Here is a 23,350-nt window from a genome sequence, read left to right on the forward strand (position 1 = left end):
AAAGGTTTAGCATAAACACCTCTCTGACAGACTCAGCTAACACCAACTTAGAACAATACATTGGCCAGAAAAAGAAAATACAGCCGCCCACCCCCACTAAGTAATGCAACTGATCAGTGGGGACCAGAGAGAAACAAAGTCATTGGTTTTTTGAAGAGGCAGAAGTTTCCTCCTGACTAATTTGATCACGCAGTAAATTTCTATATACATTGACACATAAGCAGTTTTTTGGTTTTCAGTTCATCAGAACAGTTTTCTTGGCAATGTATAAGGAAGTAAGGAGTATAAATGATGTATTTGCTTCCATATCTAACAAAGACATCATTTTAAATTGATTTCTCTTTCTAGTCCCTAAGAGGCACTGCTGGGTGAGGCTCTCCCTCAGTCTGGTTCTACTGGTGTTTTGTTCTTCTTATAGGGGAGTTTTCCTTCCCACTGTTGTTAAACACTGACTAATAGGTGTTTTGCACATGGTTTGATTATCTCTCTAACAATATGCCAAACTTTAAATACAGAGTTCATTGAGGTGCCTTGTGTTGTGAATCAGTACTATAAGAATAAAACCGAACTGAAAATAAATCTTCAGACTACAGCTGTCCCAATTTAAATACAATAAAGTTCAATTAACAACTTTTTCTAATCACGGGATGCAACAGGCCAAGGAATGCAATGAATGCATAATATGGTGACTATACGACTATACTGCATTCAAGAGTCAAGAATGTGCTGTAACTAATGCAACACATTAGCTGTGATATAAAGCAGTGATTAAGAACTGCTGGTGAGGAATGACACTTGCAGTGTAACCACAGAACAGAAAATTGCAGCTGTTATAAATCACAGTCCACCAAAACAAAGATGAAAGTGATAAGAACGACTGTATCTCACATTTGTTTCATTATTCACATTTCTTTTAGTTTTCTTTCCTTACTTTATCTCATGGCTACTTTAAATGTACAAAATCAGCAGCTCTGCTTTAAACAGAAAGTCCAAAGAAGCTGCACTGAAGCAGTTAGAGAAGAAAGCCCAACAGCTTCAGTAGCTGATGAATTCTTTCTGATTCTCGTTCATTAACAGCAGGCCATATTCTCCTTTTCCTCGTCCATAGTCGAGCAGTAATTCTTTACTAGAAAGCAGTAATACTTTGAGCAGTAATAGAGTACTTTGAGTAAAAAAAAACCCTTTAAAGATAGTTTTAGGCTGATGCAAAAACTAGTACCTACTTGGATCGACTGAGCACAGTTTTCAGGGTTTCCATTAGGTCACAGTACCTGGTAGCAGCTACTAAAAAAGTACCTGGTACCAGGTACTTTTTTAGTACCAGGTTGGCTGGGGTTTCAAGCAATCCGAGCAGGTACTAAAATGTGACGTAGTTAGAGTGCATGCCACTGATTGGCTGGTCAGCCGTGTCACTAGATGAATCATGAGAGCGCAGCAATGGGAGGAATGGTCCCTGAAATCCGTAAATATTTCTGCCTTGATGTCCATTTTTTTGAAATGAATTACATTGGAGGGTCACTCACTCACTCCTGAGAATCTACCCCTGAGTCTGATGACCTCTGTATCCCTGTCCCAGGCAGGTATATTCTTGCCTTGTCATGATGTCAGGCCCCTGAGGTGTGAATTTTCTTTTGTGGCTGGTCAGCCAACACTGCAGCAATCTACAAGAAGGGGCAGAGCAGGCTGTACTATGAATTACATTGGAGGGTCACCACTCACTGGGGAGGAAGCACTGAGAATCTACCCAGGCTGGTAAGGAAAGCTGGTTTGGTGCCAGGACAAAGGACTGAGGCTCTGTGACTCCCTGTCCCAGGCAGGAGCTAATCAGCTGGAGACTGTCCTCTGATTTTGTCATCAAAGGAGGATTCTGACTTAAGGAAAAGGAGAGTTGGTCTTCTTAGTCTAGGCCCTCACATTCACAGGACCTGCCCATATTGTGTAGGTGTGCTAGAACTCTTATACTACTATGACATCTTCTATACTGAGGTGTTTTATCTTATTTGCCAATATATTTATACTTGAACATGTCCAGCTGGCAGGATATAGAACTGTTATATTACCATGTTTACATTTTTTATTGTCCATATATGTCATTCTTGTGATTGTATCTGACTTGTGATTATTCTTATCTCTGGGTTAGACCCATATATTTATATTAGAACTGTTAAATTACTGTGCTTACATTTTATTGTACATGTTGACATATGCACACATTTACTGTTGGTCACTAGATTTTAACCTTGCACTGTTGCACCCATTATTATCCTGAACAAAAAGGACTCATCCCCAGGAAGTGATTTAGCCATTTAGATTTAGAGAGATTTAGTAATGTCTGTTGATTGTATCTGTGATTAGATTCTAGCCCTTGAACCTGACTGGGGATTAATAAAGTATCTATCTATCTATCTATCTATCTATCTAAGTGAGGTGTTTTTGCCATGTCCAGCTGGCAGGATATAGATTCGGGACATGTTAGAGTGATTATATCTCTGGGGTGACCTCAGTGTACCCCCAAGAAAAACTCCAGGAACCCAGAAAAAAGAGTGGGAATGGGATCTTCCTGGTTAAATAAAGGTTAATAAATAAATAAATAAAAATACTTCTACTTAATGTTAAAATCACCATGAGATCCTATCTTCTTTCTCTAGTATGAAACACATTTGTGGGTGAGTGGGGTAGGAGTCTACCTTGTAGGCAGCTTCCCTCATGAACTGCTTTGCAGGCATTTTCCAGATGGCAGGAACTGTGATCACCCATCTAACATCACTGTTGTCAAACTCGCCGCCTGTCTGATCACTCAGCTCCTGTTGAAAGAACATTTAAACACGCCATTTAATCCTTATGCATTTCAGGTTTAACTGTGAGTTCATGCCATCAGTCAGAACCTCTGAGCTCAGAAGCAGTCATCTCTCTCTGATTGGTCCACTGTGCATGCTTTATCACTGTAGTACCCTTTAATTCATAATGTCACAAGTTTGTGAATTGTTTATGAATGGGCTTCAGGCTAAAGCTCAGTGTGTGCCCAACAGAATTACTAACATATTTCCATAAAAGCTGGGACACTACAATGCATAAAATTCAGAGTGAGATAATAAAATAGACCTGAAAGGATTTGCTAATCAATGGATTTTGGTTTGATTTAAATTCCACACATCTCCCAATGTTTGTCAGCAGAAGCTTAATCAAAGGAGAAAATATTACTTTGCATGAGTAAGAGAACAGAAAACATAATGCGTTACCTTCAGTGCTTGTTCCTTAAAGAAAGCCAAAGCATAGGCAAAGATGTCCAGAGCTTTGACACGCTTCCCATTAGCTGCATGGAGGTCAGTGTTGATGGACAGGTTCTGATTGCAGAGAGAAGACATCACAGTCAATATATCACTGTTAGTATTTATTTCTATTCTCTTTGTGGATTGTCCACACACGTGTACTACCACACCACACCGTACAATCTACTCTGTCGAGTCAACGTGTCTCAATATGGAAATGGGCTGGCAACCATACATTCATAACGATCTGTCATCCATGACCAATTTAGACTCATCAGTTATTGTAACATGCATGAGTCACGGGGAAACATCTAAATTTGACAGCTGTGGTAAAAATCAGCAAGTGTCTGTCTGTGAAGTGACACCAAATATTCTGACACTGAAGGAATCACAGCCATTAGATGCACTCAGTTTCATAATGTATGTAAAAAAAAAGGTCTCTATCGGATGCAACAAGATGTTTCAAGTAGCCACATATTTAAGCTCATGGTTGGCCGAATGCTAGTGGTCTTTTTTTTTTCTATTTTTAAACTTCACATGGCTCACTTCTGTACCTGTACTTGCTGGAAAAAAAACAAACAGAAAGTGAAACATTTTTACATATCCCTATAAAGGGCCTATAACTCAGAAAACTCCTCATTATAAGAATATTGTAAAAAAAAAATCAAGCTGATTATGAGAGACTCAGATGGAGGGACTCCCTGAATTTCCATGTAATGATCCCTTTACTTCAGTAACTGTTGACTGTGGTAGAAAAGTGTGTTGTAATTATGAGCAGTAACGGGCTCTGAGCCAAAAGCCATTGGCAGAAATACAGTGCACAGAAAAAAATATTTGCCCCCTGGTTATTTCTTTATTTTTTGCATTTCTCACACGTAATATTAGACAAAGTTGAACCAAGTTAATGCAAAATGGAATTTTTAAATAAGTTAAATAGAAGCTGTCTGAGAAAGTGAAGGAGGCTAAAGATTTTTCAGATATTTCAGTTATTGGCAGTTACTTCAGTTCATTCAAAATAAAATAAAGAATTTCATTCTGGAGTTTTTCAGTTTGTTAGTTCATTCCCCATCATCAAAAATGAACTAGAGTGTGATTAAAGTGGTGGGTGGGTTCTTTTACATTTTGAGAGAAGCCAATTGAGTCTAATAACAGATTAAATGCCATGTTGAGGCTGTCATTTTTAGCATCTACATGGATGTTAAAATCACCCACAATAATTATTTTATCTGAGCTGAGCACTAAATCAGATAAAAAGTCTGAGAAATCAGAGAGAAACTCTGTGTAAGGCCCAGGTGGACGATAGATGATAACAAGTAAGACTGGTTTCTGAGTTTTACAGCTGGGGTGGACGAGGCTAAGCATCAGGCTTTCAAATGAATTAAAAGTCTGTCTTGGTCTTTCGTTAATTAATAGACTGGTGTGAAAAATTGCTGCCACACCGCCCCCTCGGCCTGTGCTTGAGATTTCTGGTAGTTAGAATGACTCGGGGGTGTTGATTCATTTAAACTAACATACTCATCCTGCTGCAACCAGGTTTCTGTAAGGCAGAGTAAATCGATTTGTTGATCAATTATTAAGTCATGTACTAACAGAGACTTGGAGGAGAGAGACCTAATATTTAATAATCCACATTTCACTGTTTTACTCTTTGGTTCAGATGTGGATACTGTATTGTTCTTTCTTTGTGATTTTTATGTTTAAGTTGTTTGTTGCTGGTTTTAGTTTGTTTTTGTCTGTTTGGGAGCTGACACAGTCTCAATGGAGATGGGTTTTGGGGGTAGCAGGAGGAGAGAAGCTGCAGAGAGGCGTGTAAGACTGCAACTCTGCTTCCTGGTCCCAACTCTGGATAGTCATATTTTGGGGGGTTTAATAAATTGGTCCATATTTCTAGAAATGAGAGCTGCTCCATCCAAAGTGGGATGGATGCCGTCTCTCCTAACAAGACCAGGTTTCCTCCAGAAGGTTTGCCAATTATCTATGAAGCCCACATCGTTTCTGGGACACCACTCAGACAGCCAGCAATTTAAGGAGAACATGCGGCTAAACATGTCACTCCTGGTCTGATTGGGGAGGGGACCAGAGAAAACTACAGAGTCCCACATTGTTTTGGCAAAGTTACACACCGATTCAATATTGATTTTAGTGACCTCCGATTGGCGTAACCGGGTGTCATTACTGCTGATGTGAATTATGCTACAGGGGCCTGGCTAGCTACGGGTTTTCAAGGGTGCGAAGCCGAGTCTCCAATTCAGTAATCCTGGCCTCTAGAGCTGCAAATAGGCTACATTTGTTACAGGTATCATTACTGCTAAAGGAGGCCGAGGAGTAACTAAACATCTAACACAATGAGCAGCAAAGTGCCTGGGGGACAGGTGAAGAGGCCATGCTGCTAGCGAGTCGGCTACCAGCTAAACTAAGGTAGCGAAAGCCTAAAGAAACAGTAAGTGAATACTGTGGCTATAAATTAGTGTGTGAACACACAGAGTGTGCTTCAGAATTTGGATTTCCTCTACTATCACCGCCTTTCACCTGCCGAACCACTCACTCAGGTTAACGACTCTTCCCAATGGGAAAAAATGCTTATATGGGGTTTGGTTGAAGGGGCAGCAGCCTACACAGAGAAGCCCAGACCTGCCTCTCCACAGCCTATACAGGAGAACACTGACGCATTCGGACATATGCTCGGGTCCTCGTTCTGTTGGCACATCTCTATGGGCAGAAATCTGTGCCATCAGAAACTGAATTTGAATAAGTTAAATTTGAATTTGAATTACTCGGATTGAATCTGAATTGTAACTTGAATGAAAGCTTTTGAAAACTGAATTTGAATTAGTCTAATTTGAAATTGAATTTATGGTTTGAAAATGAATTGATTTGCTTTGAAACTGCATTTTATCCTTTAAAAATTCAGCTCTCGAATAATTTCAGATTCACTTCTCACCATTCAGTTTCAGTTCTACAATTCAGTTTTTTGGGACTTACATCCGGTTCCGGTTCAAGCGCAGATTAATAGAACTACAGACTGATAGCGTTACTGACGGAATCTACAGCGTCTTGAGCTGAATTAAGACTTCAGAAGTCATTCGTCATGTCGAATGACCAGCGGATAAACTCTCAGGTTGGTAATAAATGTATTACATGTATAAGAACAAGCGTCATGTTAACAATTGATAGCCGTACAGTAACTTTTATGCTTATTGTAGCTGCTAGCTAAAAACGCTAATTTAGCCTAGTTTGCCCTGGATTCAGCTTTGACAAACAAATATGATCGACTGTTTCTAGTAGAATTCCAAAGTTGTCATCTTGTACCCTCTCAGAGCCCTGTATGCTTGCAGAGACCCCTACAGTAGGGAAACATGCAAAACGCTGTCCAAACCTTTGTATTTGAGCTTTATTTATGTCTTACACAGCATCCCAACTCTTTAGCGAACTTAATAACTTTAGCTAAAGTGAATAGTTAGTCTTATTCATTAGTGCAGCGTTACTGGATCACCTCTGTTTGAAGTGATATAATATGATATACAACTATCACTGTGTTTAACTACCATAATAATTCTTAGGGTACTGAGTGCATGCTTAATTAGATTTTTTTTTTTTTTTTAAACATACTGCTCCATTGCTATGTTTGACAGGCTGAAGTTGTCGGGTCACCTCCTAAATCGACCATCTTTTACAGGTGTTTTGTGCCAGAAATGGAGTGTCCACTGAAGACTGAAGATACTGAATCTCTACGCCGTGCCATTGATCCCTCCTGTGCCTTCATCTAGACAAGAGACATTAACTTAACCACTCTCACATGCTCTGTACCTACATCACCTTCCCTGACAGTCGTAGCTTGGCTCATCTGAGGGTGAAATTATAAGAATGTGTTATTTTGCAAAGTGCTCTCTAGGGTTCCTAAATAAAATATGGCATTGAGGTCATTTCTTTTGAATTAATCCTTCTTCTGAAATATAAGAACCTCTCCTGGTTTAAATGGCACTTTCTGTTCCTTACTTCCTGTTCCACTCCCAACCCCAAATAGATGCTGACAAGCTGACACAGTAACATGGAAGAGGGAAAGAAGCTGGAAAGGACTACTACAAATAAACCCAATGCCTAACAATGAAAAATGTAAAATAAGAACAATAATAATAATAATAAAGATAAAAGATGAAGTAACAAGTTTTTTGTTTATTCCAAATGATCATCCAGATGTCTGTGACATGTGATGACAAACACCATAATGGAAGGCCTTAGTCATCACATGCTTAAACTCATCATATATTTTTGCATATGCTGAACAGGCAGTCAGACATGCTGTAACTGTGGGGTAGAAAACTGCATGAACACCATACAGCAGGGGTCTCAAACTCCAGTTATCAAGGGCATGGAAAAGTTGCATGACACCGGCCTTCGAGGAATGGAGTTTGAGACCCCTGTCATATTCCATATGACAGGTTTTGGTTGAACTTCATGAAGACTCTGAAGTTTCTCTTCTCTTCTGGCAGAACAGGAATGTCGCCTTGTCCTGTGAACCACCGTAAGGATGTACTTAGAGTAGAACTGGAGTGTCACCGGCCTCAGGCTCTTCACCTTTTCAAAGACAAAGCAGTCATTTAGATAAAATATTAGATATTGTTTACCTGTAAATGCACAAAGAGAATTTAGAAATGTAATTATTGTCAAGAGTGAACAAGCACTGATAGTGTAATCTACAGCTGTGGCCAAACGTTTAGAGAATGAGAAGTGTTGTTTGTTTATTTACAAAGTTTGCTGTTTCAGTGATAGTTGTATATCATATTATATCACTTCAAACAGAGGTGATCCAGTAACGCTGCACTAATGAATAAGATTAACTATTCACTTTAGCTAAAGTTACTAAGTTAGCTAAAGAGTTGGGATGCTGTGTAAGACATAAATAAAGCTCAAATACAAAGGTTTGGACAGCGTTTTGCATGTTTCCTTACTGTAGGGGTCTCTGCAAGCATACAGGGCTCTGACAGGGTACAAGATGACAACTTTGGAATTCTACTAGAAACAGTCGATCATATTTGTTTGTCAAAGCTGAATCCAGGGCAAACTAGGCTAAATTAGCGTTTTTAGCTAACAGCTACAATAAGCATAAAAGTTACTGTACGGCTATCAATTGTTAACATGACGCTTGTTCTTATACATGTAATACATTTATTACCAACCTGAGAGTTTATCCGCTGGTCATTCGACATGACGAATGACTTCTGAAGTCTTAATTCAGCTCAAGACGCTGTAGATTCCCGTCAGTAACGCTATCAGTCTGTAGTTCTATTAATCTGCGCTTGAACCGAACCGGATGTAAGTCCCAAAAACTGAATTTTGGAACTGAAATTGAATTGTAGAACTGAAACTGAATGGTGAGAAGTGAATGTGAAATTATTCGAGAGCTGAATTTTTAAAGGATAAAATGCAGTTTCAAAGCAAATCAATTCATTTTCAAACCATAAATTCAATTTCAAATTAGACTAATTCAAATTCAGTTTTCAAAAGCTTTCATTCAAGTTACAATTCAGATTCAATCCGAGTAATTCAAATTCAAATTTAACTTATTCAAATTCAGTTTCTGATGGCACAGATTTCTGCCCATACATCTCACCCACTAGGTGCTCAGGTGACATTCTTATGAGATGCCCAAACCATCTCAACTGCTTCCTTTTGATGTGGAGAAGTAGCAGTATTACTCTAAGTCCTCTTGAATGACTAAGGAAGCCATCGACCCTTTGGAGAAAGCGCATTCCCACCACTTGTATCCACAGTCTCATCCTTTCCGTCACTACTCAAAGCTAATGACCAGGGTGAGGGTAAGGCTTCACCAACCGGGAGTGAGCACACCAACATTTTCTTGCTGAGGACCCATAGCCTCGGATTTGGAGGGGCTGATTCTCATTCCTATCATTTCACACTCCACTATGAACCAGTGCAAGCTAGAACCACATCATCTATAAAAATCACAGATGAGATTCTAAGGCCATCAAAGTGAAAGCCTTTAAAAATACTGGTGGTCGCCTGTTGATACACCTATGGCAGGGGTCGGCAACTGTGGGCACGCGTGCAGGTTAACTGATGGCACAACCATAGCTGGACTGGCCATCGGCCCACCGGGCAAATGGTGATTTTTCATTTTTACGGGTCGAAAATTTTTTTTTTTTTTTGTAATGGTATAAACAATGAAAGGTGGTGGATTGTCCAGATGCTGGTCGATGTGTAAAAATAACTCAGTTGTTTGGTGGTGGCTGTGGCGGAGCTTCCACAGAGGCCAGCAGGTGGATGAGGGAAACAGGAGGCTGGAGGAGGAGAGACCCGAGGCGGCCGCCGGTCCGAGTGTCAGGTGAACTGAACTTCAGGTAAGAAGTTATGACCTGCAGTCTATCTGGGTCAGATATAAACCAAGTTTAGGTGGAGTTTATTTTCGTTGTGCTGACTTTTTACCATCAGTTACAATAACTCGTACTGTGTGCTAGCTAGCTTGATGGAGTTTCTATACTGCTGGCTGGGTGCTATGATGTTACTAGTAGTGAACTTTATTTTATTCATAAGGTTAGTTAGTAGAGTTTCCAACCATCGTCCCGGAATTGTCCCGTATTCAGAGAAAATATGACGCGTTTCGTATTAAGCTGAAAAGGAACAGTTTGTCCCGTACTTCAGGTAGGATGGAAAAAGACACAAAGCTGGAGTTATTCTGTCTTTACGCTGCAGTTGTTTCTTCTCCTCTCATTCTCTCCCCCTCTCTCTCCTGTTGCTACTTCAATCATGAAACTGATCAATGATCAGCTGATCGGCTTTTCTCTCTTGTTTGTTTATCGCCCACTTTGCGCCAGAAAGAGGAAACCAGCGGATGTCGCGCTAAACAACAGCAGCACGTTTAAGCTTGATCAGCTGTTGTTAGAATTTATTTAATATTAATTTCTAGTATCAGCTGATGTTTGCTGGAGCCACAGCTGTAAAGCTGCTGGTCATGATGTCGGTTTGGTTATCTGGTGAGAGGGAAACATGCAGATGAAACCAGGAGATGTCCTTACTGAATCATCAGAGCTGAACAGGTGATGGAGAAACAGGTTTACCTTTTAGGTGACATGAATGAGTTGAAGGGAAGTTATGAACTGTTTCTGAGAGACAAATAACACCAGGATCCTTTTCTATGTAGCTGACGGCCGGTAACTGTGCAGGGGCGGATCTAGCAAAGTTTAGCCAGGGGGGCCGATAGGGCATGAACAGGGAAAAGGGGGCACAAAGAAATACTTTTCTTTCTTATTCTCATTTAAAATGTCTCGCTTTTAATAAATAATTATCTGAATCTTACACCCAAAGTTTTAATCTGATGGATCTGAAAATGTATAGTCCATTATAAGTCCATTACTGTATATAGTAACTGTTAAGTCTAATATACCCTAGTTAAGCTATAGTACTTTTTCCTTTGGGAAGGTACCATCTGTGCAGTCTGCAATTCTGTAGAAGAAAGATGTTGAATCTATTTAATTATTCTTGAAAAATAATTTATTTATTTATTTATTTTATTTATTATTATTATAATTTATTTCTGTGCATTTTCTTTTTCACAATGCATCAAATTAAAGTTGATTACGTCGATTAAGCATCATGAGGTGGAGGGTGGTTCCCTTTTTTTTTTTTGCTGGGAGTTTGCAACCATATTAGTTAGGTTAAGTACTGTAAAATACCAGAATAGGAAGGATGGAGTTTTTAAGTTTATTAGATTGATCAGTGTTGCTGAACTATGAAATATTTTGGGTGCAGTGTATTTTTTACATACAGGTATAACAGAATAGTTTCAGTGTTGTTGTTTATTTAAACTTGAGTATGAACTTATACAAAATGCAGCAAGATATTAAAAAACAGCTTTATTGATTAAAACACACTATATCGGATTCATACCGGTATCGGCAAATATCCAAATTTATGATATCGGTATTGGTATCGGACATAAAAAAGTGGTATCGTGCCATCTCTAATCAAGACGGGGGAAAATGCTCATCACTGCACTGTACCTCCCACACTGGCAAGAAACAGAAACCCTCAGGAGCATGCTGCAATATTAACTTGCCCAAACAGCAGGACCGTCACATTTTCCATCAGCTGAGACAGTCACTGACTGATGATGATGGAGTGTGCCTGTGCAGATCCTGCCCGGAAGACAAGTGACCTAACAAGCTGCTATACTCATGATGTAATGTGTGTATATACTATGTGCTGGGCAAAATGCTGAACAATGAATTACTCTGAATTCCTCTGTTTTTGAATATTAGTGTGTGATTTTGTATGCATAGAATAATGCTAAAGACTAGCTATCCTTACTGTGAAGCAGTATGAGTGGTCAGAAAGACTAGAAAGTAAAATTTAATGTCAATATCCTTACTGCAGTGGTGTGGAGCTTCATCTTGAATTTTTCAAGGTAAAGCCAGTGTTTGGATTCGCTGGGGTCCAGGTCGTGGTAGAAGTCACGAGCCGCATAACCAAAACTGTGGAATTTTCTGTCTGGAGTGAGAAGGATGGTGGTCGGTGTCTTCTGATTGGATACACCGGGGTCCCCACCCTCCCAACGCCTGGAAAGAAAGACAGTTATCAATACATGTGCAATAAATCTATCTGCTTTTAAGTGAATAAAGTAGCTAAACTTTTTAACGATTGTCACAAATATTGGGTAAGGATTGATTATTCAGGAAGAATTAAGCATCATTCCACAGTTCATGGTAAACTTGTAAACAAACCTTTGAAATTCAAACCATTCTTTAAGTTCTCTGAGAAAGGCCTTATGAACCCACTGGCTCACTAAATTGCCCCAGCACTTATGGAAAAACAGAGGACTTCTATTATTAGGGCCCTATTGTTCCTGCTCCTCTAAACCTTAAAGTGTGAAGGTCCTATTGTAATCACTCTGTTTTATTTTCTGTCTTTAATTGCCTTTTTGAAGGATTTAACATACTGACAAACTCATTAAATTTTGCACATGCCTCACACCTGTTCAAAGTTTTTTTTATTATAAATTACGATTTTGCCATTACCAGTCATTGTACTTTTGCGAAGGGATTTTATCGGATCAGCTTCATACTTGGTCAGTCTAAAGCACAGCCCCTGAACACATTTCAACTGACTTATTTGACAGAAGGCACAGAGCCACCTAGTGGGAACAATAAATACCATGTTTTACACTTTGGGGCACAGTTTTGAGGTGGTTGACCCCAGCACCTTGAAAATTGTCCAGGAAAGCCTTAAGGAGTTGGTCTTTGGTCACAAATTTTCATCAGAGGGCATGACTTATCCTCCGAGGTTGAGCCCATCCACCTCAAAATCACTCAGAATCACCCAAATCAATCAGAATGGGAACGCTTATCATTTCCACAATTGCTATATTTAGTATTTTTAGACCTCTTTCCCTGTTTCAGTAAAGCCCTCACCAGTGACTCTGGTCTCTCCCCTGGTCCTGTGATTAAGTCTCCTGAGAAAAAGATTAAATAAACCTTGCATTCCTTCCCATCTGTTCAGTCTGCTTTTGGGTCCACCTTTTCCCCTTTGACCTTCGGACATATCCAAGCTAAATGCTTACAAGTGTTTTCATTTTCCTTTATATATTCTTTCTGCAGCGACTGGTTCTACTGGGGGACCAGCAGAATTTGGGTACAAGTACAGATCACACTTTTTTCTGCTGTTTGTAAATGCCAACAGGCAACGTTGGTGCAGCTTGGAAAAATAAATGTAATCCCTGGTGGCGACTAGTCTGGTCAAAGTGCTGTTCAGCTGTTACGGCTCTCGTAATACATGCATACAGTTTTAAACACAGTAATTATTGTGTCTCTAAGTCAAGGACCTTAGAGGTTTAATGGTCATTCCAACACATGTACTCAAAGTTGAAAAGTGCTTGGTTTTTTTATTTATTTATTTTTAGTTTCCACAAAATGTATTTTATTGGTGTTTTCATACGATTTTTAGGTGCCAGGAAAAAAATGCCAATCTTTTTGTATCTCTTTGTGTAATAAGCAAAGTTGTGGTTACAACTCTATAGAAATAGATTCATAGTAGCCTATTTAAATCCTTTTTAGCCAGACCACCAACAACAAGCCTGCCCATACTCATTTGAGCCTGCCCTCACATGATGGTAATGTCACGTGTGATTAGGGATGGGTATCGAAACCCGGTTCTTGTTGAGAACCGGTTCCCACTGTTTCAATTCCTTGGAATTGTTTGCCATTTTTGCAAACGATTCCCTTATCGATTCCAGTCGCCCCGAATGACGTCACCACTTTGCGGAGCGTCATTTACCTGGCAGGGCGCCTAAGCGGCTCAAACGCTCAAAAGTTTGGTTATACTTTACGAGAACGGATGACAACAGGGCAACTTAGTATTTTAAATCTGTTGTTACAAACCTGGGTTTTAAGATGGACAGTGATTTTAAATTAGACAGTCAAATTAGGGCTACTGTCAAGTCCAGTTTTTATCATTTAAGGCGCTTGGCAAAGGTAAGACCTATTTTATCCAGGCCGCATCTTGAAATGGTAATCCATGCTTTTATTTCATGTCGTCTAGATTACTGTAATGCACTGTATTGTGGAGTTAGTCAGCATCTTCTCTCTCGTCTGCAGTTGGTCCAGAATTCTGCTGCACGACTTTTAACCAAAACTCGTAAAAGAGAGCACATAACTCCCATCCTGGCTTCACTCCATTGGCTGCCTGTATATCTTAGAGTTCATTTTAAAATCCTCATGTTTGTGTTTAAATGTTTAAACGGTCTTGCCCCAACTTACCTCTCTGAGCTTCTGCATCCTTACTCACCCCCCAGGTTTCTCAGGTCAGCTGACAAGCTGCTCCTGGAGGTACCCAGGTCCAAGAGGAAGCTCAGAGGGGACAGGGCGTTCTCTATTGCTGCTCCTAATCTGTGGAACAATCTGCCCCAGCACGTTAGAGAGGCCCCTTCACTGTCCACTTTTAAAACATGTCTTAAAACCCATTTTCACTCCTTGGCATGTGACACAGTCTGACCCTGATTTTATTGATTTTATTGTTTTGATCTAATTTTATTGTTTTAAATGTAATTCTCATCATCATTTTTTTATACTATTTTATTATTGTCTTTGCTATTTGTGCTAATTTTATTTATTTTAATGTCATTTTAATAATCATTTTTATATATATATATTTTATTTATTTTATATTATTATTATTCTTATTTTTTAACATGTTTAATGTATCATTTTGGCATGTCAAGTGTACAGCACTTTGTGTTCAGCTGGGGGCTGATCTGAAAGTGCTATATAAATAAATTGCTTGCTTGCTTGCAATTTGCAATACTTGCAAAGTAGATATTTCATTTAAGGGAGGAAACACTACGAATATGCAAAAGCATTTGCTCACAAAACACACGATAACCTTAAATGAATGTCGTGTTTATAATTCCGCTCCGGACTCGTGAATCTCAACCCAGCAGCAGCGGTAACGTTTGCACGTCCTCTCCCGTTAATGCGGCAGGTAAATAATGTGGGGATCAGGGAAATATTTTACTGATGTTTAGGCATATTGGCACCCAATTAGCCTGTATTACAGGTGCAGTTATAACCACTTTAAACTGTTGAGTTGAACTTATAATCTTAAATGCTTTTGAATGCTTTTTATAATCTTAAATGTTTATGTGCAGATTACATTACTTATAAAAGAAAGGCCTAACTCTGAGTACACTCTGTGCCAAAGTAGACAGGAAGTGCAGGCTTTTCAGCGTGCTTGTGAAAGTGAAACTAAAGCAGAATCTAAGTGTAAGTTACTTTGAGGAGCTGTTTGGATGATGCTATTTGAATAACTAGGTTATTCATTATTGTCTTCTATTAACATTTATTCAATAGATTACATATACATAGTTTCAGTTAGGTTATTACACATATGAGAGTGGCTTCTGTCTCTCTGTTTGGTAAAAGGTTATGGGCAGAGGTGCGAGGTGAGACAAAGTGCAGCTGAGGTCGAGACATACACACACAGACACACACAGTAGATAGACTCACTTATAGGTGAAAGTTTAATCATATTCTGCTTGTGACTGCAAAATTGTGCCTGCAAAAGAACAGTTTGTTGCAGAATGTGCGTCTGCTGTTCCAGACATAAGCGAAAGTGGGAAGTTCGACAGGAAGCATCTGCCGTTGAGATGGAGACAATGTTCTTTTTAACTGTGTCACAAGTTGTCAACAGAACATTTGTGGTTTTAACTTGCATGTATTGTATCGGATGACGTATGAGGGGACGTCGGTAAATATACCCTGATGTTATAAAACCATTCCTGTGTAGTTATTGGGCGGAGATCCACAGCTGAGATTGTGCAGTGTACATCTCCCCATGCGTGTTCATTAAAAATCATCGTTTGACTCCACCTGGCCGGATCAGTGTTGTTATTTGGATTTCCTCCTATATCCCTCCTTAATATTTGAATCCTAACAATAATCAGCTAACAGTGCATATTATGTTAGCGCGATCTGCCTTATTACAAAACCTGCCATTACTGTGCGCTGCATTTATGTGACCATGATGAGACAGACAGAGTCTGGCTGGCAGTTCTCGCTGCAGTCTACCGGTAGCGTCTCCTTTCAGGCCAGGATAGACGAATGTCACCGAGCAGTGACTAAGTTTGTGGTCAAAGGCTTGCACCCATTTGCCACAGCAGATGCCCCGATTTTCAGTAAGTGAATGTGTTTAATTGTAGGCAGGGACATTACTGGATATTCTTGTGTAATTGCTACAGAATAATTTATGTTATACTTTGTTATTGCTACAGAAGAATATTTATTTTATTATTTTACATTGACAATTTTTTCCTGGGGACCCTGTGACACCCCATTGAAGAGCCGTAGGCTGTGGATCTCTTAAGATCTCACTGTTGGGTTTGTAAGGCCATGTTACTCCTAAATTTCTATCTTGTTCAAAGAGAAGATGTAAAACAAAGTTCTAAGCTAATCGACCTTAGTGTTCTCCTTTTTTCAAAAATAAGAATCGATAAAGAATCGAATCGTTAAACAGAATCGAAAATGGAATCGGAATCGTGAAAATCTTATCAATACCCATCCCTACGTGTGATATAGGATTTCTTCAAAGGTCCGTACTGTTTTGTTTGACTTCTGTGTATTCAGTAACACATATAGAATTATGTGGTAAACAAGCTAAAATATGTTTTGTGTCATGGTCCTGGGTCGTTGACCCAGCGTTGTGTGTTTTATGATTATTTTCCTCTGTTCTAGTTATTCTGGTTTTGGTATTCTGTGTCCTCCCCTCGTGCCCTGTTCGTGTTCTGGATTTCCTGTTTTATTCTGACGGTCTGTGTCTGTTGTCATCATGTTCAGCTTGTATCCTCAGGTCGTCTTGTGTATTAGAATCAGCTGTGCTCCCACCTGTATGTCATTACCTGGTCTCCTTGTTTGTGTGTATATTTAGTGGGTGTCAGGCGGTGCTCGGCGTCGGCTCGTCTGCGTTTGTCTGCATTTCTCCGCATCATTTAGGTATATCCCCGTGTCTCTCTGTTCCTCGCATCGTGTCCTCTGTTTGTGTTAGTTTTCCCAGTTTAGGTTCATGTTCAGTTCTGCCCTCACCTTGGGCTTTTCACTGTAAATAAATCTCCACCTGCATCTCCACTGCCGTCTGCATCTTGGGTCCTTTCACTCCACAACACGACTGCTGCCCCAGCCGTGACAGTACGAGCCGACCAAACATGGACCCAGCAGCATCCGCACCCTCCCAGGAGTTTCCCTCCCAGGAGTTTCGGGAGGAAGTAATCGACTCTGTCTCACGGTTGATTAACCTCTGGCTCGAGCGTGAGGGAGAGGAACTGCACCGCGCTGTAGAAGCCAGGCTACAGCGATTAATTTCTGCTCACCCCTGGCTACTGGACTCCCTTCACCCACTCGCACAAAACTTCATTCTCCACGAACTCCACCTTCACCCCCCCACCGTTACCGCTCGCCCACTCGCTTCCACGGAGCTCGTGCCGTCCGAACCGCCGGACGAGGAATCACCCGGACCGTCGGAGCCGTCTCCGAATAGAAAGCAACGATCGCGCCGTCGGCGCGGCACCCCACAGCCGGATGTCGGGAAATGTAAGCTACCGGCAGTGGTGAGTGAGAGGGACACTGTTTCTGCTTTTTCGGAGATAAGGACTGTTTACTCTGGGGCCGTTTTCTGTGCCGCCAGTAAGGACTATGGTGTTTTCCCTGGCTCACCTGCAACTGTCGATTATAAGAATGTGTTTCCAGGAGCTCACTTAGCTGCCCAGCCTCCAGGAGCTCACTTAGCTGCCCAGCCTCCAGGAGCTCACTTAGCTGCCCAGCCTCCAGGAGCTCACTTAGCTGCCCAGCCTCCAGGAGCTCACTTAGCTGCCCAGCCTCCAGGAGCTCACTTAGCTGCCCAGCCTCTAGGAGCTCACTTAGCTGCCCAGCCTCTAGGAGCTCACTTAGCTGCCCAGCCTCCAGGAGCTCAGCTAGCCGCACAGCAGCCACTAGCTCAGTTAGCCGCTCAGTCGTCACCTCCATCACATTCAGCCTCACAACCCATAGCTCAGTTACAGTCACAGCCAGACTTATTACAAACTATGTTACAGTCCATTTCCCAGTCTATAGCTCAGTTGGTAAAAGAATCATCAGCCTTATCATCAGCTCAGTCTCCAACTTCGCCACCATTATTGTTCCAACCTTTACGTCAGTCACCCTCAGATCAGCCACCTATTCAGTCGTCATCTTCACCTACTCCTCCTGTACAACAAGCGAAGCCAATCCAACCTGAAAAGAACTGTTTTTCATCTGTTCGGTCTAAGCAGAGAGACAAACCACACAATATTGTAATCAGTCCTCTAAAGCTGGTCATCCCAGAGACTGTGACGCACTTCAGGGCCTCCCCAGAGGCTGAGTTTCAGCCCTCAGCGCACTCTGGACCCCTGAAGGCTAAGAACCCAGCTGAGGACTGCACCCAGCTGTCGCTGTCTGAGCAGGGCCAGTGCTCCGCGCAGCTGCAATCAGCCCGATGTGTGCCAGGGGCCCCTGTGCCCGCTGGTTCTGTGACCATGTCCGCTGGGGGTTCTGGAGAGCCCGGCCAGCCCATTCTAGTCTCCGCTGGGGGTTCTGGAGAGCCCGGCCAGCCCGTCCTCACGTCCGCTGGGGGTTCTGGAGAGCCCGGCCAGCCCATTCTCGTCTCCGCTGGGGGTTCTGGAGAGCCCGGCCAGCCCGTCCTCACGTCCGCTGGGGGTTCTGGAGAGCCCGGCCAGCCCATTCTCGTCTCCGCTGGAGGGCCCGAGGAGCCCGTCCAGCCTCCTGACTCGTCAGCTGGAGGGTCCGAGGGACCGCTCCGGCCTCCTGTCTCCGCTGGAGGGCCCGAGGAGCCCGTCCAGCCCCCTGACTCGTCAGCTGGAGGGCCCGAGGAGCCCGTCCAGCCTCCTGACTCGTCAGCTGGAGGGCCCGAGGAGCCCGTCCAGCCTCCTGACTCGTCAGCTGGAGGGTCCGAGGGACCGCTCCAGCCTCCTTCGTCGTCAGCTGGGGGGCCCGAGGAGCCCGTCCAGCCTCCTTCCTCGTCTGCTGGGGGGCCCGAGGAGCCTGTCCAGCCACCAGGTGTTCCAGCAGCAGCTTCATCCTCATCAGCTTCACCCACGCCGTCGTCTGGTCCAGCTCCGGCTTCATCCTCGCCTGGTCCAGCTCCGGCTTCATCCTCGTCTGGTCCAGCCTCCGAGTCCGCTTCGTCTTCAGCGTCGCCTGGCCCAGCCCCCGCAACGCCTTCATCCTCGCCAGCTGCAGCCTCCGAGCCTTCATCCTCGCCAGCTGCAGCCCCCGAGCCTTCATCCTCGCCAGCTGCAGCCCCCGAGCCTTCATCCTCGCCAGCTGCAGCCTCCGCGCCTTCATCCTCGCCAGCTGCAGCCTCCGCGCCTTCATCCTCGCCAGCTGCAGCCTCCGCGCCTTCATCCTCGCCGCCTGGTCCGGCCTCAGCATCTGTTCCTGCCTCGCCGCCTGGTCCGGCCTCAGCATCTGTTTCTGCCTTGCCGCCTAGTCCGGCCTCAGCATCTGTTCCTGCCTCGCCGCCTGGTCCAGCTCCGGCTGCAGCCTCCGAGTCAGCCTCAGCCTCGTCAACACTGCCGTCAGAGCCAGCTCGCCCTGTGCCACCTCATCCTTGTTGGCCGCTTTCCAGGCCTCTAAGCTGGCATCATGGCCGTCGAGGCGGCCTCCTGAAAGAACTCGCCGCCACCGCTGGCTTCGCGGCCAACCTCCGGACCTGCTCTGCCACCGCCGTTGCCGTGTGCACGGTCGGCCACCTGAACTGTTTGCCCGTTGCCGCGTGCACGGACGGCCCCCTGAACTGTTTGCCCGTTGCCGTGTGCACGGACGGCCCCCTGAACTGTTTGCCCATTGCCGTGTGCGGGACGGCCCCTGAACTGTTTCCGCCGCCACCGCTGCCTTCCGGCGCGTTGGCTTTTGGTTAATGTCGCCAACGTGGCGGCCTCCGGAGGTGAACTGTTTCAGACTCCTGAGTTGTCAGCCTCCGGGCCGGCCTCCTGAACTGTGTTTTGGGACCCTGTTCGAGGACTCCAGCATGTGTGTTTGTATTTTGGACAGTTCCTGTAACTCGCTGGGGCTTCTTTTGTTTGGTGTTGGTCCCTCCGTCCTGGGCCCCCCGCCGCCCGCCCTGGGGTGGTCGTCTGTTTTTGTTTTGGGCTGTCTGGAGCCAGCCCTTGGAGGGGGGGTCCTGTCATGGTCCTGGGTCGTTGACCCAGCGTTGTGTGTTTTATGATTATTTTCCTCTGTTCTAGTTATTCTGGTTTTGGTATTCTGTGTCCTCCCCTCGTGCCCTGTTCGTGTTCTGGATTTCCTGTTTTATTCTGACGGTCTGTGTCTGTTGTCATCATGTTCAGCTTGTATCCTCAGGTCGTCTTGTGTATTAGAATCAGCTGTGCTCCCACCTGTATGTCATTACCTGGTCTCCTTGTTTGTGTGTATATTTAGTGGGTGTCAGGCGGTGCTCGGCGTCGGCTCGTCTGCGTTTGTCTGCATTTCTCCGCATCATTTAGGTATATCCCCGTGTCTCTCTGTTCCTCGCATCGTGTCCTCTGTTTGTGTTAGTTTTCCCAGTTTAGGTTCATGTTCAGTTCTGCCCTCACCTTGGGCTTTTCACTGTAAATAAATCTCCACCTGCATCTCCACTGCCGTCTGCATCTTGGGTCCTTTCACTCCACAACACGACTGCTGCCCCAGCCGTGACAGTTTTGTATCTGATTCTTAAAAGTAATCATTGTTTCCAGTTTACCTCATTAAAAGGGAATTTCTTGTCTTCTGGCTGCGTCTTCTCTGTTTAATTCAATTTTCTTGTGCTAGGGTAGTGTTTGTATATAACAAATAGCCCTATTCAAATAATAATTACTTAGTACTTAGTAATATTATTTACTTATATTAAAGCAAGAACAACTCCACCAAATTAAACAGAAATTAAACAGAAATCACAGGTTACATCTACCCAAGGACAAGATCAGTAAGTCCAGAAAAGTTCAAGAGCTGTGAAAAAAAATCCATTCAGGCTAAAAGATGCAGAAGATATTCAACATTTCAAAATGAATTTAATATATCAAAATGTTAAAGACTTGGTGAATGTTTTATCTGAACTTTTAACTGTGTTTGTTTATCAAGTTTTGTGATTTATTCTCTTTCACGCATAGCTCTCTATTTCTTTTTTGGGGGTACGTACGTATGTAATTTTGAGGGACATTCAACATCTTCTATAAACCTTTGTATTAAACTGAAGACATTTCACTGTGTTGTTGTGGAGTTACGACCTGACCATCATCATAATAAAACTCCTTGTATTGTTACTTTTAATATTTCATTAACACATAATGAAATGCACGAATTTATTATGTCTTAGTTTTACACGGCTTTGCTTCAAAGCTGACAATCCAGTATCCAGAAATATTTATAACTTTCTAATATGAAGTTGTGCTTCCAAAAATTCTGGTGTCTGCCAGTGCCAAGCTTTAAGCGTCCTAAAAGATGCACGTATAGAATCATTTGACAATCGTAGGTGACTTCCTGCTTGAGCTTTCACATTCACAAGATTTTCAGAAAACATAACCTCTGACCTTGACCTTGAGTACAAGACTCACCCGAGACCTGGTAGCGTCTCCCCAACAAAAATTGGTCCTGGGTAAGAGGTTTTCATAGGAAGCTGGAAGTCACTCATCCAAGGGACTTCCAGTGTTCCTCTCTCTCCAGGATGTGTACATCCTTATCACTAAAAGACTGGCCACTAAAGAAGTCACTTTGATGAGCAACGAAACATTTCTCCCAGATGCAGAGAACTGAGGATGCATCAAGACACCTGGTGGTGCATTGGATCAGGTAGCTGGGGAGAGTCCTGGACAGACCAAGCATAGCATATCTAAACGTATAGTGATGGTATCATAAGGAGATCTGGAGTGGTGTCTCTGGACTGACAGACTGGGGTGACAGTTCCTATCTTTGAATAAGGGCCTGGAGTATGTGCTCCAACTACAGGGGACTACACTCTAAGGCTCTCTGAGAAAGTCTATGCCAAGGTGCTGGAAAGAAGAGTTTGTCAGACCTTGGATACAAGAGGAACAATCCAGTTTTCATTCTGGTTGTGGAACACTGGACCAGTTCAAAAGGATAATTGAGGTAGATTGCCCAACCCTCTACATGTGTTTTGTTAATATGGAGAAGGCACTCGACAACATCCCTCAGAATATCCTGATGGGGTGTTTTGGGAGTATGGGATGGCCAGCACGTTGCTACGATCTCTGTACAATGTTCCCACTGGATGTTGGACTTCACCAGGGCTGCCCATTGTCACTGATTCTGCTTGTAATTTTTCATGACGGATTTCTAGGCATAGCAAGTTGGTGGAAGGGTTCCACTTTGGTAGCCTCAGAATCTCATCTCTACTCTTTGCAGATGATGTGGTTCTGTTGTCTGCATCAGGTGGTTGACTCCAGCTCACTTTGGAGCACTTCACAGCCGAGTGTGAAACAAAAGGAATAACAATCAGCATCAAATAATTCCAAGACTATGGTCCTCACTATGGTCCTATGGTCCTATGCCCACTCCAGGTCAGGGACGAATTGCTGCGCCAAGTGGAGGAGGTCTTCTTCACAAGGGGTGAGGGGATAAGGAGACTGACAGATGGATTGGGATGGATGTACCAGTCTGTCTTGGTGAGGGGGGCACAAAAAGTAAGCTGTTGATTACAGAGCTCAAGCATTCGAGCTTTGTATAGTGACTGAAAGACCGAGATCATGGATACAAGCAGCAGAAACAAAGTTTCTCTGAAGGGTGGCTGGATTCTCCCTTAGAGATAGAGTGAGGGGTTCAGGCGATTGAGAGGGGCTCAGAGGTGCTCCTCCACATGAAAAGGAGTCAGTTCAGGTGGTTTGGGCATCTGATTAGGATGTGTGCCTCCTTGGTGAGATGTTCGTGGCATGTCTCAGTGGAAGGAGGCTTCAGGGCAGACCCAGGACATGGGCAGACCCAGGTGGCTGGGGAGAGGGAGGTCTGGGCTTCTGGTTTAGACTGCTGCCCCACAACCTGGCCCCGATAGGTGGAAGAAAATGGATGGCACCTACGGTACCAACATGAAAATCCTAGGTGACTTCCTTTTTAAGTTATCACCTCTAGGTCAGACATACATATATACATATACATCTATATATTAGGAATGTGCGTTACTAGTCGACTAGCCAACTAATCGGCATAATTGTCACTAGTCGGTACAAGACTTACTAGTCATTTAATCTAATTGTTAAAATTTTAATTGATGCCCAATGCCAGTAAATTATTGTGTCTGGTGCCTTCTGCCCCAGATGGTGCATCATTGTTGAGAAACACCATAAATCTGTTTATCTGGGCTTGATCTTTTTGTTAACACTATTAGAATGAGATTGTGGATACAAATGGAGGAAGCTAGCTTTCTCCGAGAGGTGAATAGGCTGTCCCTTAGAGATATGATGAAGAGTTCAGTCATTCAGGGGCTTAGAGTAGAGCCTTTGTTGTCTGAAGTATAATGTTGATAATACATGATGTGCGGTACCCCATGAGACATTATTG

At 43.0% G+C, this 23,350-nt stretch overlaps 1 protein-coding gene across 5 annotated transcripts in view; it reads right to left on the reverse strand.

Moving 5' to 3' along the window:
• Positions 1–23,350, reverse strand: part of hspa12a (heat shock protein 12A) — a 116,951-nt gene that overhangs the window by 27,231 nt on the left and 66,370 nt on the right. For all 5 annotated transcript variants that reach the window (XM_039621989.1, XM_039621988.1, XM_039621990.1 and 2 more), the window contains exons 4-6: positions 11,656–11,842; positions 3,240–3,344; positions 2,688–2,804 (exon numbers count right to left, since the gene is read on the reverse strand). In XM_039621989.1, coding sequence (XP_039477923.1) covers positions 2,688–2,804; positions 3,240–3,344; positions 11,656–11,842 — 409 coding nt within the window. The remainder of the gene's footprint in view (positions 1–2,687; positions 2,805–3,239; positions 3,345–11,655; positions 11,843–23,350) is intronic.

Source organism: Oreochromis aureus, linkage group 13 (assembly GCF_013358895.1).
Source record: "Oreochromis aureus strain Israel breed Guangdong linkage group 13, ZZ_aureus, whole genome shotgun sequence".
Classification (NCBI taxonomy): domain Eukaryota; kingdom Metazoa; phylum Chordata; class Actinopteri; order Cichliformes; family Cichlidae; genus Oreochromis; species Oreochromis aureus.